The sequence below is a fragment of the Cnephaeus nilssonii genome (genome assembly GCF_951640355.1).
Source record: "Cnephaeus nilssonii genome assembly, chromosome: 18".
Classification (NCBI taxonomy): Eukaryota; Metazoa; Chordata; class Mammalia; order Chiroptera; family Vespertilionidae; genus Cnephaeus; species Cnephaeus nilssonii.
Genome location: NC_137089.1, coordinates 24,862,607 through 24,882,248, shown reverse-complemented (window position 1 = coordinate 24,882,248; position 19,642 = coordinate 24,862,607). Strand labels below are relative to the sequence as shown.

The window sequence follows — 19,642 nt, the reverse complement described above, 5'->3', positions numbered from 1 at the left end:
TAGGTTTGGCTGTCTCTAAAGCTGCCGAACCACTAAGCCTTTAATTACTAAGCTCTTAACTATCATGGCAGTGGTTCTCAGAATTCAGGGCGCATCATAATTACCTGGAGGGCTTGTTAATACACAGAATTCTGGGCCCTGCCCCCAGACTCTCTGATTCAGCAGGTCTGGGTGAGGCTGAGAATTTACATTTGTAGCAAGTTCCCGGATGATGCTACTGGTTGGGAGATCGCACTTTGAGAACCCCTGCACTATGCATACTGCCCACCCCACTTCCCAATTGTACTGAATTACTACCAGCAAAAATGTGTTTCATATGGAGGGGGGAGGTCTTGAATTATGTTTTCTTACATGGCCCATTTTAAATGGGGTGTATCCCATATTTTATTCAATGCAACTTTAAGGAGAAGATTATTTTGGCGATAGGGTGGTGCTGGTTTCAGGATTAAATTCAGGGTCCTGTCATTTTTATTACATTTTTCTTTGTATCATTTATGAAAACTGTTCTCTCTGTCATCACCCATACAGTGGGGAATGTAATGCCTATCTGAAAAGGGTAACAAAACCATTTATTAATTAAAGCTGAAAGTTCTCTGAGATTAATTGCCTCCCTTGTCTCCTTATCTTCTTGCTTGGGATATCTCTTGCTTTTAAGAAGTTGATGATTTCTATATGATTCATATTTCTAAACTCAAGTAATATTGGGGAGAACCAGTCCTTTCTAAAGGATTGCCCCCCTCACTTGACCTGTCATCTCCTCACCTTTTTTCCCCAACCCGCATCTGCTGGTAGCAGGTAGCCACTAATCTCTTTCTTGGCCCCCTAATTATTTTATTTCACGAATGCTGTATAAATGGAATAATGCAGTACATATCCTTTTGAGGTTGGCTTTTAAACTGAGCATAATTTCCTTGAGCTGGTTGTGTATGTCAATGGTTCATTTTGTTTTATTGCTGAGAAGTATTCTAGGCTATAGATGTACCACAGTTTGTTGAATCATTTACCCATCGAAGGACATTTGGATGATTTCCAGGTTGGGGCTATTAAGAATAAAACTGCTGTGAACATTCATGGACAAGTTTCTGCATGAAGATAAGTTTTCATTTCTCTAGGATAAATGCTCAACTGTGCAATTGCTGGGTCATGTGCTAAGCCCATTTTTATTCTTATAAGAAACTGCCAAACTGGTTTCTAATGTGGCTGCACCATCTTCCTTCCCACCAGCTAGGTATCAGGGCTCCACTTGCTCTGCATCCCCATCAGCACCTGTTCTCATCTGTTCTTTTGATTAGAGCCATCCTGGTGGGTGTGAAGTGATATCTCATTGTAGTTTTGATTTCCATTTCCCTAATGACTAATGATGTTGAATATCTTTTTCATGTGCTTATTGGTGCTTTGTATATTTTCTTTGGAACAATATCTATTCAAATCCTTTGTCTGTTTTAAAATTGGATTGTCTTTTTTATTGCTGAATTGGGAGAGTTCTTTACATATTCTTGATAAATGCTTTTTCTCAAATTTATGATGTGCAAATATTTTCTCTTTTCTATGGGTTGTCTTTTCACTATCCTGGTGGGTATTGGGAGAGAGAGGAGCCCAGTCTTCTATACCAGTGGTCGGCAAACTCATTAGTCAACAGAGCCAAATATCAACAGTACAACGATTGAAATTTCTTTTGAGAGCCGAAAACCAACTTCTGCGCATGGGCCACGAAATTTCACTCGCACTGTACGTGCGCACCTGCACATGGTATTTTGTGGAAGAGCCACACTCAAGGGGCCAAAGAGCCGCATGTGGCTCGCGAGCCGCAGTTTGCCGACCACTGTTCTAGACTATACTCCCCTGAGCTTCTCTAAGGCAGAACTGGTAGGGGTTGGTCAGGTCTGGCTCAAATGCTCCAGACACTCAACTGTTCTTACTGCGATTTGGTAGATTCTCTTGAATGAATGTTTTTCTAGTTGTCATTATGTCCTTAGAACAATTTCCAGAAACTTCAAATGAATTTTTCAGAAACAGTTTTTACCAGTTAAGTTGTTTTGCTGGGGAGCATGGCCACAGAGTTCCTTACTGTATCAATCTGGAGGACCTGCCTTCATCGTCTACTTTGTAATGAAAATACCCCCAGACGATCTTACACCTTAAGTTCTCATCCATGTTTTCTAGTTGTTGGGTGATTCTTCGATGAGTTTAGCAACTAGAGAAAGATCTCTGCACAACATTTGCAGCACTGGAACAGTGCCTGGAACATAGTACTTCTTGAAAGAATGACTGATAAAGCAAATGAGTTGAAGAGTCTGGCAGGAGGGTGGCGTGGGGCATGCGAGAACATCAATTGGAGAGGGGCCCGGTCAACAGAAAGTCTGAGTGGGAGGGCACCAAACACATATGTGGCCCAACTTGATCCATCGTCTGCCTCCCCTTTGGAGCATCATTACTCCTTCGTTTATAACATAGTAATAATTTACTGGCTCATTGTCCCTGGAGCCCAAAAGAGTTTGAGCATGATTAGAAATCTGAAACGTATTGTTTTAAGTTATGCATGTATACTGTTTGTGTCTTTGTGTGTCATCATGAATGCACATGTTCAACATCTATTGTGTATGCGTGAGCAGGCATCTACATACATATATGCACACACGTACATGCAATAGTTATGGAAAACTCTGGAGCAGTGGGACGTTCCCAAAGGACATTCTTCTTTCTTCCTTAACAATCATAACAAAGGAAGATGGAATGTCAAGCAATCTTTAGTCATCTAGCCCAGCTGGCTCATTTGGCAGATGAGAAAACTGAGGCCCAGAAAGCTCCCGTGTTGTGTTCATAATCTTACATCTGCCTAGTGAGTTCCCGATTTCTGCAAGAATACACACCCCACATCTTCTGTTATCCTCTCCTGTGAGCTTTATTTGCTATGTCAGCAAATACTCTATACAACCACTTAAAAATCAACATCCAGGTGAATTTTTCCTCTAACTTTTCTGCCTTTTCTCTCCCTCCCTTCCTTCCCTAAAGTAAATTCTGCACCTTGCAACTTAGAAACTTGTTACAATCCAGAACATTAATAGGGTCTTACATTTTTAGCAGCCTAATGACAAGGATATAGGACCTTCAGTGCGAGCCCCTCAGGGCTTTCTATTCTTGGCATTTATTAAACTTTGCTGTAGCCTGAAGTATATTTGACCTTTTTATACTAAAAAAAATTGCGGTTTAAACTTTATGCATATATTTGTGTGTACGTGTGTACATATTTCCCTCTTCATCGATTAGGTAGAGATTCAGACATTATCATCAGTTGAACTTGAACATACTTGTCAATTTCCCCCCTATATTTGGCGAGCAAAAGAAAAAAGAAGCCATTAGCATCAGAATTTAATATTTTTCTTATTTAGCTAAATTTGAGCCCTCTTGAAACTCTTTTCTACTTTGAAGTCTATTTTGCAGTTTAATTAATGCAGCAAGGGTTTTTATTTTACTCTCAGTGGAGATAATCTTAATCCATTCACGGTGACCTTTTCTTGTGCAAATTAGTTCTACACGCTTGTTTAAGCAAATGGCCCTTTGCATGATGTCTCTTCTTAATGACGGGTTTATAATTGAAAATTGGCTTACTCCCATACGCCTAGTTTGTATGCGAATATAAAAATAGATGTGGACTTTAAAAAATATATAAATTTATATATCAGGATCCCAAAAAGAGGAGGGAAGAATCCGGTGCCTTCAGGCTATGATTAAATTAGACTATTAGAGTCAGAAAATGCTGGTGACATATGCTGCTGTCAAAGTCACACCTGTCTGCGGAGCATTGGAAGCTCTTGAAAAATGAGTGATTTCATCTTAGCTCTGAGAGTCTGGGCCCTACGGGACAGGAGCCACCTCTAGTTTCCCAAGGTTTCTTCAATTCATAATGAACCTGGAACTGTGTGGTTAGGAATGTGTTTGTGGAAATCACTTTCAAATGGATAATCCTAAACGAAATGAAATGCTCCTTCTCTTTCCTGCACTTCACCAGCAGAAAGACGGGTGACGCTCATTGCTATATTTTGCTTTTTTTTTCAAGTGCAAAACCAGTGTAATGCCATTAAATGGTATTTGTATGGAAGAAACAGTCATACCTTGGTATTCCTCTTGCCCTCTTTCTTAAGCTAGCTCCTTCCCCCTGTAAGGCACATTAGCCACTCTTATACAGGAGTATGTGTCTAGGTCTAGGGCATTGATTTTCAACTGGTGTGCTGCCACATACCAGTGTGCTGCAAGAATACTTAAAACATGTTATACCTGATGATTTAGTCAGGGGTGATGACCTCTTTTCCCTTAGCTTGTAAATAAAAAAATGGCAGTAGCCAATACAATAGCTGTCCAGTATAAATGAATCAAAATTATACCATTTTTTTTTCAAATCAGCAAAAAATAGACATTTTTCGGTGTGCCACAGAATTTTAGTAATTAGCTTATGTGTGCCGTGAGATGACAAAGGTTGAAAATCGGTGGCCTAGGGTAACTGAATGTTCTTGGTGAAATGTAGAAACTCCAGCTTGAAGGAGAAAATAAATGTTGTTTTGTGCTTGTACTAGAGGTTTCCTGAGTAGGTTTTAATAGCATGGTTTTGTGGGGTGAGCAACAAGAACAGTTTTAGTTTGGTGAATGACATGGCATTAAGAAAGAAAAAAACTAGCAGTGATTTTTTTTTTTTAAGCTTATGGAACAGCACATTTCATCCGGATACAGAAATCTGATTTTGTAAGCAAAGGCTGAGCAAGCCAAATTGTCACTGGGACCATCAGACTTGCCTTTGTGGGCTGTTTGCAAAAGACCCTAATAGCTTTGTCCAGCATGAAGGTTCAAGCTTGCTGTCCATGCAGCAGTCCCTGTGGCCCCATGGAAGAGTGGGAACTGCCCGCCTGCGGTAGTGCCCAGTTGCTCTGGGAATTTCGTGCAGGTGTGCCTCCACAGGTGCTCACTCATCCCTCCATTCCCACGGGTCTTCGTTGGCTGACTGCTCCCCTTCTCCTTCTAGGTATGATTATCGAGAAATGCTGCACAATGCCACTTTCTGTCTGGTTCCTCGTGGTCGCAGGCTCGGATCCTTCAGGTTCCTGGAGGCTCTGCAGGTAAGAGACCCCAACACCTCCCCAGAATCGGGCTGAGGAACGGAGGCCACTGGGTGGGTTGAACCTTAGCACTTTCTCCTGGGATCTAAACAGAGTGCGTGATTTGCCTTGAACAGCCGAGATCTGTTTTCCCAAGAAAATGTGCAAGATGTTTCTTCTGTGGGGGGCAGGAGGAGGATTTCTCCCTGCCTTTGGGCAGGAGAAGACTAAATGGTTTCACCACCGGGGAGGATGGGTTCTTCAGGGATATGATTTCAAACAGAGGCCAGATTTGATTGCAGCCGGGCAGCCTCGCTGGGCTCCTCGCAGAGACTCGGCTCTTTTCCTAGAAGCCAGTCTCCAGAGCAGTGGAAATGGCTTATGGGTTGTCGTCACCAAAATCAAATTGCCTGTTCTGTCCCCGCTCTCAGTTGTCACTCCGGCCCTCTACATTGTGAGAGCAGTGGCCAGCAGGGTGGTGGATGGTGGTGCTCAGTGGGCCCAGCACTTCCCAGCTCTGCCGTTCAGAGGTCCCGGCTGCAGCTCCAGACCTGCGTGGTGGAGTCTCTGCTCGTTAACCGCACTCTGCAGAAACCCGACTCTTGTTGAGACTGTTATGCATGTTTCTACCTGGCAGTTGCAGCCTTCCGAAAGCACGCTCTCAGCCTCCTCCTCCTCCACTCCTCGCCCCCTTGCTGCCACGTTCTTTTCTCCTCTGTGCTCTGCAGTTTGCCTGAGTCTGTGCTTTGTCACCGTGCTGCCTGACTTCCGTCACTCTGCCCTGTCCTCCGACAGCAGAGCTTCCTTCTCTGAACGTCTTGCCCAGTGCACAGTGTGTTCTGAGAAGCCCAGGGTCACAAGGTGCTTGTGGCCTCTCAGGGTGCTGATGGAGCACTCTGAGCCCTGGTTGGGATTACGTGTTATCTGGACCCAGGGTTTTGTCATGAGCCTGGTGTTTTGGGGCTGATGGGTCGCTGTGCAGGTAGTCAGTTGGCACAGCAGTGCTTTGGGTCCCTCCACACTGAAGGGAATCAAGTTCCGGTTCAGACGTTGGCAGAACAAGGGAAAGGTGGACACCCTGTAGTGGTTATGTCCACAAAACGCTTTGTCAGGAAGCCGAGCCCCATTCTACTCTGTTGCGCATGACATTTGGGGTAAGCCACCGGCAGCTGACTGTGGCCGTTACACTGACAAGACCGTTTCTATCCAAGGTTGGTTTTATGCTGCGATGTTGTTGGTCAAAGATTTTGTTACATCAGTGAAACTTCTCCAGTGAGGCCAGTCGTCTCCAGGGAAGTAAGGTCAGCCAAACCAAGTACTAGAATAGAAATGGGGTTTAGCATTCTAGGGCGAGACTTGCAGATATTACAGTCTTGGCTGGATACATACGACCTTCCTGTGACTTGGTAACTCAGGAAAGCTTACGGTCCTCTGGCCTCAGCATCCAGGATTCATGCAATGTGAGAAATGCCAGTGATTGGATTTGTACTGATTTCACCCCTGATTGGAACAGTTCCCACTGTCACTCTGCTCACACTCATGAAGTCCCCTTCTTTGCACAGGCTGCCTGTGTCCCTGTGATGCTCAGCAACGGATGGGAGTTGCCGTTCTCTGAAGTGATTAATTGGAACCAAGCTGCCGTCATAGGCGATGAAAGATTGTTATTACAGGTAAGGAAGGGGCTTGGCCTTCAACAGATCAGTGGATTATCGCTGCCCCCATCCAGACTTTCAAAGAAGATGAATCCAAAAGGTCAGCTCTATAAAAGAAATTTTTATCAGGAGAAAATGGCCTGTGTCATGGCGAATATGAAGTCATTTAGTATGGCACTGTGCACTTTGCAACACAGAATCTGCCCAGGTCCGGGGAATATATTAGAAAAAGGAGAAGTTACAGGTAATGGATATGAGCTCTGATGGTGAGGAGGGCTGTATATCCAGCCCCTTCAATATCCAGAGTTTCTAGAAATGATATGAGAGGCCGTGTTCCATAGTCCTGCTTCACATTTCTTTCCCCTGTTTCTGTAGTTGCCTTCAAGATTAATTTTCAGGAAGAGAGAGGTCTCTAGGGTTGATTCACATAATTAGTGTTATTATTGCTCAAATGATCCACTCTGGGTACCTGAGTGAGTCTTATCTTTAAGACACCTAGCTGAAAGAGCAGCCTCTAATAAAAATGCTTTTTAATATGTATCTTTGGCTCTCTAGGTTTTTAAATTTAATTTCATTGTGGTGCAAACATATAATATGAAACCTCTCTTACATTTTGAAGTGTACAATGCATTGCTATTGTACAGCAGGTCCCTAGAGCTTCTTCATCCTGCTTAACTGAAGCTTTACACCATGAATTAGTAACTCCCCATTCCCCCACCCCGAGCCCCTGGCAACCATCAGTCTACTCTTTAATTCTATGAATTTGACTCTTTTAGATACCTAATAGAAGTGGAATCATGCAGTATTTGTCTTTCTGTGACTAGTTTATTTTTCTTGGCATAATATCCTCAAGGTTCATCTGTGTTGTCCTAGATTGCAGAATTAAGACAATATTGTTAAAACATCCATATTGCCCAAAGCAATGTACAGATTCAATGCAACCCCTATCAAAATCTCAGTGGCATCTTTTATAGAAATAGGAAAACAATCCTAAAATTCATATGGAACCACAAAAGACCCCAGATAGCCTAATCATACTTCCTGATTTCAAAATATATTACAAAGCTACAGACATCAAAACAGTATGGTTCTGGCATAAAGACAGACATACATACCAGTGGAACAGAATACAGAGCCCAGAAATAAATCCACATACATATGGTGAAGCAATCTTGGACAAGGGATCTAATAAAAGTTTGAACTTCTTAAGAGCTACCTGGGAGGGAGATACAATACAGAGAAATCCGAGGACAGCCATCGTTGGTCACTAAGGATTTAACTATAGCCTCTTTGGGCAATAATATTTACGTTCTACATAAATTGCCATGCTCCTTTCTTGAAAATTATAGAATATTTTAATGCTTTCCTTTTGTGGCATTCTGTAATTTATCTTGAATTACCACAGATATGTGTAAAATGATTTTTTTAAATATCCTCGCATTTTTGATATCCAGAAAACTGAGTGTCTAACTCTGTCATTGATCCTACTTAGATGCTGCTAGCCAGTCTGCTGGCTCCTGGTGAAGTGAGGCAGTACTCTCCCGAAAGTAGCTGGCAAAATATTTATAAGTGAGAGGGCTATGGATTAGGCAAGCTAAACCCTGCTTCCAAAGCATTCCTTCTGTCTGATTCTCTGTGACCTGGGTGGCCTCTGGGATCTACAAAACGTAAGAGGCATTCATGGTCCAGCAGCGAGTGTCCTTCCCACACAGAGATGGTGTGTGTCTAAAACATTTACTCATGATGCCCAGCCGGCATGGCTCAGTGGTTGAGCGTCGACCTATGAACCAGGAGATCACGGTTTGACTCCCAGTCTTGGAACATGCCCAGGTTCCAGGCTTGATCCCCAGTATGGGGTGTGCAGGAGATAGCCGATCCATACTACTTTGTCATCATTGAAGTTTCTATCTCTTCCTTTCACTTCCTCTCTAAAAATCAATAAAAAAGTATATATTAAAAACAATTAAGATAATTAATTACTCATGAAAAACTAACCAAAAGTGATAATATGGCTGTTTTTTCATGGTATCCTTTTCCTTTTATGGTTTTGAAAAATAATGCATGTTTATTAAAGGAAATTGGGGAAGCAAAGCGAGTAAAAAACATGAGCCATAATTTCTCCATTTATGTGTCAGTATTCCCATGAATTTGATGTGAATACATTGGGAGTTTGTCTTTGACATGGAGAACAGTGTAGGATACTCAATTGTGGTTGTCCATTTCCTACCATTTCACCAACGTTGATGCGTACTTCACCTTCTGAAGCAACTTTTTGGCTTGATCCTGAAGATTGTGTTTTTTATTCCACGCCCACCCGAACATGCTGACATTCCCCCTCTCATATGCGTTCTGTCTTCGCACAGCTGCCTCCATATTGAACAATGACTGCACTGTCGTTGCCAGTGGTTTTAAAGAGCTGGCAACAAGCCCAAATGTCTGCTCCGGGAAATGTTTTTGTTATGTTACAATTTTTCTTTTTCTGTTTTAGAACAGCTTGGATGTTTTTATTGCATATGTTCTCGTCATCCTGTCACCAAGAGAGCTCAGTGTGTCTTTTCTATATCTATTTTGGTAGCTCCCATGGGCTTTGTTACCATACATGACCTTTTATTAAGACTTTGAGTTCTGCAGCTTCCAAAACAATCTGGCCAAATTGGAATTCATTTGTCACTTTTCCATACCTGCTTCTCAGGACAAGCAGATTAATAACCAATAGCCAAATGCCATTAAAATATAGAACTTGTGTGTTTTTTTTTCAGTCAATTTGGAATTATCTTCCGGAACACTGTGCAGGCGTAGTCAGATACTTGTATTGTGCATAGAAACAAGTAGAATATATTTCACTTGATGTAGGAGCATCAAGATGTGGCTTATATAAGAGGGGAGTGTATTGGTAGGTTATTCCATAATATTCCCTTTCTCCTATCGTAACCACAGCCGATCCAGTTTCCTGGAGACCACATAGCAATAGCGCTCGGCATTTTTCTAATGGACTGGTTCCTCCTGACCATGATGAAACAGTGAAGTCAGTCTATATGACTCTTAAAAATACCACTGACATTTCAAAGAGAGACTGATTATGAAAATTCAGCAGGGTAATTTTTCTCATGTCTTTCTTTGGCAATCTAGGTAATTTCTCAGTAAGTAAATAAAATAAATTTGCTTTGACTTGCCAAGGATTCATGATATGAATGGTTTTCCTACCTTCTCCAAGGATATGTACCTTCCATTTCACCTGGAGCTCTGGTTTCGGGCTAATACTTGCCTGTCAGTTTCTCCTTTACCTGCTGCCTCCATGCTTCTTCAGTGTCGGGGATCCAGATACACATTTGGGGGCACAAATTCGCCATCCTCTTTTGGATGTGGCCCCCCGACAGCTCGTCCATCTGGTCTTATTATGAAGCAGTTTTACTGCTTCTCTTAAAAGCAATGCTACCACCTTCCCCTCCAGTGGAAACTTAGAGGTAGTCTTAGTCACAGTGCCATGGGTAACTTATTAAAGCAGCAATCAGAGCATTTCTGCTTTAGCCCAGGCCCTCATGTCTGGCTGATTAGTCAAGCATTAGACAAGCAAGCATGCAGAAAGAGGTGAACACAAAAGGGCACTTCCTAATCACAAGGAATTGCCTCTAAGACGGGTGGAGAACATCTGGCCTGCGGGCCTTATAAGGCCCACAAAATCATTTAGTCTGGCCCTGCTGAGGCATTAGGGGTGAGCTAATGAAACGTTGGACCCAGTATAGCCGGCTAATTTTTAAGTTGGTAATTTCGTATGACCCTCGAGTGATGTTATAAATATCCAAATGGCCCTTGGCAGAAAAAAAGATTCCCTACCCCTGCGAAGGGTATAGACTCCATAAATGAAAGAAACCTCAAACTATAGGTGCAGATAGGAAGCCAGCCCAGGAAACTCACCAGAAACCCAAGGAAGAACTCCAGACTCAAGCAAGTTCACAGGTAGACACTAAGCAGTCAGTGCAGCTTTGAATATCATCACCCTTATGTCAACAGTGATCACATCAGTAGTAACTATCGCTCTGCTAATTAAGCTTCCGTGTTCTGGGCCCTGTGCTAAGCACTTACATTATCTCGGTTACAACCGTATGATGTCAGTACTGTATCCCTATTTTATAAATGAGAGGTCAAGTAACTTGTCCCAGGAAGCACAGCTAATAACTGGTGGAGACAAGAATTCCACTCTAACTTATGTGTCCCTGTGCTTACCCATGAGCTGCACTGCTAGTAAAAATGATGATATCCCTTTCATGGCTGCAGATGGCCATGTTCAATTCAGCTTTACAGTATTTCTTAAATAACTACTCCCTAAAAGCCACTCTCCTGCCTTAACATGTGCAGCAGTATGGACAGGACATAGATCCCTCCTTTAAAACTGTGCTGTGTGGTAGAGAGCAGTGATGACTAAACATACACGAGGTTGGATAACTTGGGTTGGATTGGGGTAAGTCCTGTAGCCAAAAAGAGGTCTGAAGAGCAGAGCAGCTCTCAGGGTGAGGTCGGGGGCGTGTGCACATAGAATTGACTAATCCCAGCTTCAGGTTCATTGGAGAGGCTCAGAGACATTCCCTAAAAAGCCCTTGAGTAACCCAGGGCTCGTGGCTCAGTGGTTGATTGTCGACCTATGAAAACCAGGAGGTCACGGCTCAATTCCGGGTCAGGGCACATACCCCAGTTGCTTTCGGGCTCGATCCCCATTGCGGGGTGTGCAGGAAGGAAGCAGCCGATCAATGATTCTCATCATTGATGTTTCTATCTCTCCCTCTCCTTTTCTTTCTGAAATCAATAAAAAAATAAATTAAAAAAAAAAAGAGGTCAGTGGGGAAAAAAAGGGGCATATGTAATACTTACAACAATAAAGATTGAAAAAACAAATCACAAAAAAAAGCCCTTAAGTAGATCATTTGTTTCCCTGGCATGCATGTCTTAAAAGGGTTTGGGGGATGAAGCCTTTCAGCCTTTCCCCAAGGCCTGTAGCTCCTTCTCTGTAAAGTTTGGTTGTCCACGTGCAAGATCACGGATCTATGGGACTCAGAGGAGAAAACAGTGACTGCTACTGTAAGAACATCCTACACAGCTGATAACCTGCTTCTGAGTCTTAGAGGAAAACTGTAACTTTCATTCATTCAAGGTCCTTATTAGAGCTGATGCCCAGTAAGTGCTGTTTTGTACCTGACACCCTTTCAGGGCATTTTAACCTAGAGGTTGGCGATTTTTAGTAGATCTATATGCTAGAAGCTGAATGCTATAAAGACTAAAAAGCCCAAGTGGGTTACTCGATCCAATGGCATCGCATTGTTTTCCACTTACAGTTATTATGTGTTCACCTTGTGTTACAGATTCCTTCTACAATCAGGTCTATTCATCAGGATAAAATCCTAGCACTTAGACAGCAGACACAATTCTTGTGGGAGGCTTATTTTTCTTCAGTTGAGAAGATTGTATTAACTACACTAGAGGTAAGTGGGACCACTTGGCTCTCTGATGAATAACAGCCCTTTATACGCTTCTCTTGGCCTTCTGTTTTGCTATGGGTGATGTGCTATTGGTCAAATGGGGCAAAACTGAATTTTCTGTGCTTGGATTATGACAGTTAACTCTTTTCTTACCTGCTCTGCCATGCCCAAGCAGATAACTCCATTTCTGACAAACTCAGGGGGAATCTGAAGTGAGGAGAATTACACTCCTGACACAGAGATCGGCTCTGTCTTTCCTCATTTCTGGGATATGTGGCTAATGACTGTCTTCCTGCCACTCAGACTTACTGGCATCCTTTCAAGACATAGTTCTGTAGCCCTTTTAGAAAACACATAGTGACCAAGTTGGAGGAAATCTCCTACCATTCCAAAAATATGAATGATTTCACGGCTGCCATAGTCCCATGGCATCGGGGCACAGCACCATTAATTCTCAAGACATATACAACAAAACCATCATCGATGTTGCGAAGAAACTCAGGATGACACCCGCCTGGTTCAGAAAGTGTTAAACATTATGAAATCAGAAAATCTTGCAGGCAGATGGGTGCCTATCTTCAAGTTGCTTTTTTTAAGGCAAGAGGACGAAAGGAAAGGAAAGCATGGGGATGATTAAAACCTTTGGAAGTAGAGCAGGTAGAGAGGCCTGAGGCTACACCAAAGTAGCACAAAGAGCTAAGAAAAGATTTGGGAAACTGCACACTCCTGACTACAGGCTTGTCGGAAGGGGAGCAGAGGTACTGGGGTGCGGCACAGCCTGGAGGTGATTTGGAGGTGTATGCATAATGAGGTGGGGCATTTGTGGCCCCACTTTTGGAGTATTTACTTTGGAAAAGTGATTACTGCTCTAAAAGCAGCACTGTGGAGCGCACACTGAGATGTCTGAGTAATAGGAAAGCTGAAGTCACCCTGATTTGTCCACATCACTATCTTCTTACCTTCCTCTGTATCAGAGCCCATGCTGGGTCTGCCCCCAGCACAGCAGGGCATTTACTTACCTACCCCAAGGCTAGCCTGGACCCCTGCTCTCACCTGGGGGCATGCTCTGGTCAGTGTCCTCTCACGAATGATGTCATCCTGAAACTAGGTGGAAAAGGCTGTTTAGGACCCAGGCTCACCCATGAAGGGGTTAGAGTCAGAATGGCTTAAGAAGGCTTCCTTGCCCAGCTGATGTGGCTCAGTAGTTGAGTGCTGACCAGGCGGTCATGGTTTGATTTTTAGTCAGGGCACATGCCTGGGGTTGCAGGCTCCATCCCCAGTAGAGACATGCAGGAGGCAACCAATCAATGATTCTTTCTCATCATTTATGTTTCTATCTCTCTCTCCCTCTCTGAAATTAATAAAATATATTTTTAAAAATATTTTTAAAAGGCTTCCTTATTGCAAGCAAACTTCTCTTATGCCTCCAAAGCACTCCCTTCAATTAAAATGGACTGCATCTTTTCTGTTCACAGTAGCAGATTTGAATATGTAATATTCTTTTCTTTGATCCTGTCCTCTACACAAGACCCTTCCTAGGAATAAGGAAAGTTGAATATCATTTTTTTTCTTTTTCCTTTTGGAATAAGATACTTTTTTTTATCAAAGAAGTGCATGTTTATTTTAGAAAAGAATGGAAAATAAAGAATAAAAATTAATCTACCCATGCAAAATCACTATTGACATATGAACACATATATTAGTTTTTTCTATGTAAATTTATAAATACGTTGTCATTTTTAATTTAAAAAGGAGTCTTTCTGTACTTTATATTTTTTCAGCTTAATAATGTATTATTAATATTTTCCCATGTTATTAGATTATTCTGTAATTATTTTAGTGACCATATAATACTCCATGATATCACTCAGTTTCTTTAATGAATCCCCAATCTGAAGATACTACCATTGTTTTTGGCTTTTTATTATTATATTCATCATTAAAGCGAATAGACTTAGCACATACTTGCTGGACAGGGAAGATTAATTCCTTAGGATAAATTCCCTGAATTAAAAAACCTGGTTTAAAGAATATGCCAAATGTTAAGCTTTCTAATGTGAATTCTCAATTTTTCTGTAATAGAATTGCACTAATTTATAATTCCCCCAGCTTATATGAGAGGATTTGTTTTGACCTTTAATTTTTATCACTTTCACCAATATTGGGCATTATATCTTTAAAAATGATTATTATTTTTTAATGTATATTTCTTAGGATGAATATTTTTCAGATATTTCTTGCTCAGGAAACTCACAAAGAAAGAAATAGAAATAGCCACAATGTTGTCCCACTTTTTCTCATTGATTTTTAAGGCCTTATTATATTAAACATATTAACCCTTTGACTGCTTTATTGCCATTATCTTTCCCCAATTTCTGGTATGCCTTTCTGTTTTGTTTATGATTGGGCAATCTTTTCATCTGTGACTTTTCCATTTGCTATGGTTAGAAAGAAGTTTTCGACCACAATTCTATTTATATACACGTACAGATTCACTTACGTTCTTCTACTACTTTCATGGTGAAGTTTTTACACTTAGCTATTTAATACAATTTACTTTTATGTATGATCTGTGTTGAAAAAGCTAACATTTTTTTTGACAAATTGTTGTGTAGTTGTCTCAATATATTTTGTTGGTATTCTCACATGCTACTTTCAGGCATCTTGGGTCTATTTCTAGCTTTTTAATTTTCCCCTATTAGTTGTCCACTCTAATACACCCAGACCACATGTTCTCTTTTTTATTTTTCCACTCTGTATGTCACCTATGGTGTGAGCCTGTATTTATTTATCCAATCTGCTATTGTTGACTATTAATGCTATTTCTAATTATTTTTTTATAGATAGGGATATATTCAAGAAGTGACTTTCTACATACATCATAACTACATCTCTGTTTCTTTAGTATGGAGTTCTTAAAATGGGATTACTCAACCAAAGAATGTAGGCATTTCTAAGGCCATGATATGTATTGCCAAATTACTCTTCAGTCTAGACCAGGGGTGGGGAACCTTTTTACTACCAAGGGCCATTTGGATATTTATATCATTCTCAGGCCATAAAAAATTATCGACTTAAAAAGTAGCCTGCTATATTTGGTTAAACATTTAATTAACTCACCCCTAATGCCTTGGCAGGGCCAAACCAAACGATTTTGGGCTGGACATTCCCTACCCCTGATCTAGACTCACAATCTGTCTGGGGAAGACCCTGTGTTACTGCATGCTTGTCAGCCCTAATTGAAATACACACACAAACATACAATTTCGCTAATTTGCCAGATGAAAGATGGTATCTCATTAATTACATTTCTTTGAGTATGGTTTATTGCATAGATCTGGTCTCTTGCCTATTAAGTTAGCAGGGCTCAATTATCCCATAATAACAGTTGAATGTGTGATATTCATCAGAATAGGAACTTATGTCAAGCTGTGTTCATCTCTGCGCCTGGAAAATGCCTTCTTCCCCTTGGATGTAAGCCATGTAGTTCTTTAGCGACACAGTTGTTTTGGAAACACTGCAAACCATATACTTCACTTGAATTTATAGCAGCTGTCACATCTCCATCTGTAGTCTTGAGATTAGATTGTAACAACTTGACCCTTTAACCAAATTGCATGAGCGATACCATCCAGTTTCTCTTTTTAATTCAAAACTCAGATAACCCAGAACCCAATGTAAACAGAAAATCAGAGAAACTGGCAGAAAATTCCGTCCACATACACAAATAAACAAAGTCAATATGTTTGTAAGAATGACTTAAGTAATGCATATCAAAAATGCCCACTTGGCTTAGAATGTAGATAATATACGTCATTTGGTCCCTGTTGGAGCTCCTAAGGCTTGAGGATAATTCAGAGTTACCCGTAGACAATGGACATTTAAGGATCCCTGGCTTCAGTTTGTTCCACAGTCAGACTCCTTCTTCCTTGCCTGCTGTATTCTAGACCATGAGAAGGGGATTACTTAGGTTTGGAGGCTATGAGACTTAGAGATGTAGGTAGTGCTTAGACACAGTTGAAAACAGGACACCTCATTCTCCTCTCCAATGCCAGGGTCAAGTTGTTCGTACATTCTATTGTGCTGCACTCTGTCCTATTTGGAATTCACCTTAGTATTGTATTTCCATTGTCACTGAAGTTTCCTTATTCTGCATCTTGGAATTAAGGAGCTATTTAATAAGAGCTCAGCTTTTTGGAGCCGAGTTTTTTTGTGTGTGGGCAGAGTGACAAGTAATGTTGGGGACAGTCATAAAATACTGTCAAGACAGTGTTCCTTCCTGGATTTCATGATTTGTCAGAATACTGCACAATAGTAAACCTGGCACAGAGGATTGAACCATAGGAGCCCCGTCAGAACCAGGGTGAGCAAAAGAAAAGTGTATGAGATGATAATAATATGTGTACACAGCCAACAGCAGCTTGGAAAGCATATTTTTCATGGAGTTTTATGAAGTCTTCATTCTCTAATTTTCTCTTCAGTTATCTAACCATGCACATTTAAACCATAGCCTTGCTGATGCTATTGTACAATGAAATTTTAAAATCAATGAGATAATGGAAATAGGAGATTGCTTTGGCTTGGAGTGAGGTGACATATGGTGACACTGTGGGTATTAGGTAATATTGCATTGGTCAGAAGACCAAGTCAGGACCACACGGAATGACTGTAACCTGTAATCAGTAGTCCTTTTTTTTTTAATGGCACAGGATAAAAGAAAAATAAGGAGCCTGTCATTCTTCCCTTTGAATTCACATTAATAGGAAATATTCTTTTTGGGGTGCCATTTGGGATTGTAATTTTAAAAATATTGTATTATGTGTGTGTGTGTATGCAATCCATATTCTTTCAAACTTTTGAGAAGGCAAGTTGTTATAAACCTTTCAGAAAGACATTTGCCAATGATATGAACGGCCTTAAAAGTATTCATATCTGAACACACTTTTAAGTCTTCTAAGTCTTAAAGAATCAATCCTAAATGTGGAAAATTTTAATTCATAAATGTGTTCATTGCCTTGCATAGAAAAAAAATCACACTGTTGTGGGTCATTTAGAAAAAGTAAACCATGAATACCATTAGTAATATGAGGAGACATCTATAATACATAATATCTATAGTATTATAGCTGTGTAAAAATGGAAAAATCTATGCCTAGAAAATGAACACAGGAATGAGATTTTTTATTAATGGTCAAAAAAAAATCAAGTCTTAAGTATTAACACTCATGCAGCTTTTCCTAACGATTCTGAGGGGTTGTTATAATTAGTGTGATATTTTATTGTTTTTTTTTACAAATGAGCAAAGTGACACATAAAGGTGGCCAATTGCTTGACCCAGGTTAAATTGAACATTTGCTATTGCTTTCTTACCTTTGCTGATAGCTTCTGGTCCAGAGCCATTGAAGAGAATATAATATGCTTATTGGTATTTCAGAAGTACTATAACTTATTGTATATCCTTGAATTAAAAAGATAACAGTGTTGTGATACTCAACCAAAAAAAAAAAAAGAAGTCCATAACAATGAGAATCATACCATCCAGAGAGCTGAAGTGAGTGGTGATCCATTTTGTGATCTCTGAGTTCCATGTCATGTATATATAAGTCAGATTTATGATGCTATCTATTCTCCATTTGCTCTGTGTCTTAATATCCAAACTTGTTTAAGTGACCACATGCTGGAAAGTACATGAATTTGGAAAGGAAAAAAGGAAAAGCTTTAAAAGAAACTAAATAGTGTATTTGGGCAAGTAATTTTAAAAAATCTGGAATAAATGGTTTACAAATTGAGATTGCTAGTCATGTAAAAACCCTCACAACCATGATATTTTCTCATAATTAGTGCCTAGACAACATTTTAGCATATCTCTGCTATACCACAAAGAGTAAACATTAATATTTTAGTTAGGTTTCTAAAGTCACCACCACATTAGAAACCTTTACCCAGCCATATAAAATTAGCAATTTTGATCTGAGGGAAAGAGAAAATGCAGAAGTCATTGAACTAAGATATTTGAGTTCTTCTAAATTTCCTCTCTGCTCCCTTTTTTCTTTCTCATTAAGAAATATAAACATGATAAGGTTTGCAAAGATAAATGTAGCTCACTTTATTACTTATCCACTCACCATGTGGGATGAAATGAGGGTGTTAATAACCTTACAAATAATAAAACTCCATTTAAAATGGTCTGCACTTAAAATCACATTGCATTAAATGGGGAGCTGGAAAATGATGATTTCCGTTTGAAATCTCTTGAGACATATGGCAGGTTTCTTCTTTTTCTTCTTAAGTGGAAAAAATAAAACATTGCTGAAAACATGAAATTCTATATCGAGTTAATTATTTGCCAAATCATATCTTAATGAGTGGTTGGTATAATTACAAGAGTTTGAAAGTCACAGAGAGAAATCTGTAAAGCGGATTAATCACATTCATCTGACAAATGATCCAGGATGGGAGAATGCTTGACTCTAAATGTAGAATTTAATGATCTGCAAGGTCCCGAAGTCCAGAGAAACTAATGAACTAGCTTGGCTATTATTAGTCTTCATATGCCACAGCCCTTGTCCTATTATGTCGGATGTTTTAAATAATTGTTAACTCCCTACTTTTTGAGATGAGATATAGGAAAACTTCAGCTAACCAGTACCCCAAAAGTTCAACAGTTGATGTTGAAAGGAAAACGAAATAGGACAAGCAAATAAATCTGCCTCCTGAATTAAAGCCACAGACCAAATCCTCCACAGCTTCTAGAATGTGTCATACCTTCAATATGCTTTTAGCTATGTCTTCATATGATCTGTGTTGACATCTCTGTGCACGGGAGCAAATATTCCTGGCGTGGACACAGACCCACTGTTAGATGCTCCACCGCCCAGGAAACCATTCCACACACTGTGTTTTGAAATGAGCATGGACTTCTTATTCTAGAAAGACTCTATAGTATTTGTGGTGAAACTTCAGTTTAGTTAGGAAATTTGATCAGCCATAATTCATCTTTCTCTCTCTTTCTCCCATTGTTCTGTCTCTCTCCTTGTGTTTCAGACGCTTTTTATCAGTGGAGAATTGTAGGGTAGAGTCACTACGTTGAGTGTCTTCATCCCTCCAATGGCATTGAGCACGGTCCTTATCAGATACCATCAGGGTCTCGTGCTCACCAGGTGCTGTGTTTTTGTTTTCTAGATTATTCAGGACAGAATATTCAAGCACATATCACGTAACAGTTTAATATGGAACAAACATCCTGGAGGATTGTTCGTCCTACCACAGTATTCATCTTACCTGGGAGATTTTCCTTACTACTATGCTAATTTAGGTAAGTGGGTTCCTTCCAGGGAGCTACCCTGGTGTAGCCTCCATCTGTTGTCCAGAATCAAGGCTCCTTGATTTTTCTATTCTACAGCTGGCTCTCCCTAACAGCCTGCATTGGAGA

The 19,642-nt window shown here is 40.4% G+C and overlaps 1 protein-coding gene across 1 annotated transcript in view; it reads left to right on the top strand.

The window, feature by feature from the left end:
* EXT1 (exostosin glycosyltransferase 1) overlaps window positions 1-19,642 on the top strand; it is a 273,654-nt gene that overhangs the window by 234,421 nt on the left and 19,591 nt on the right. The window contains exons 2-5 of the mRNA XM_079796029.1: window positions 5,015-5,108; window positions 6,650-6,757; window positions 12,094-12,213; window positions 19,393-19,525. Coding sequence (XP_079652155.1) covers window positions 5,015-5,108; window positions 6,650-6,757; window positions 12,094-12,213; window positions 19,393-19,525 — 455 coding nt within the window. The remainder of the gene's footprint in view (window positions 1-5,014; window positions 5,109-6,649; window positions 6,758-12,093; window positions 12,214-19,392; window positions 19,526-19,642) is intronic.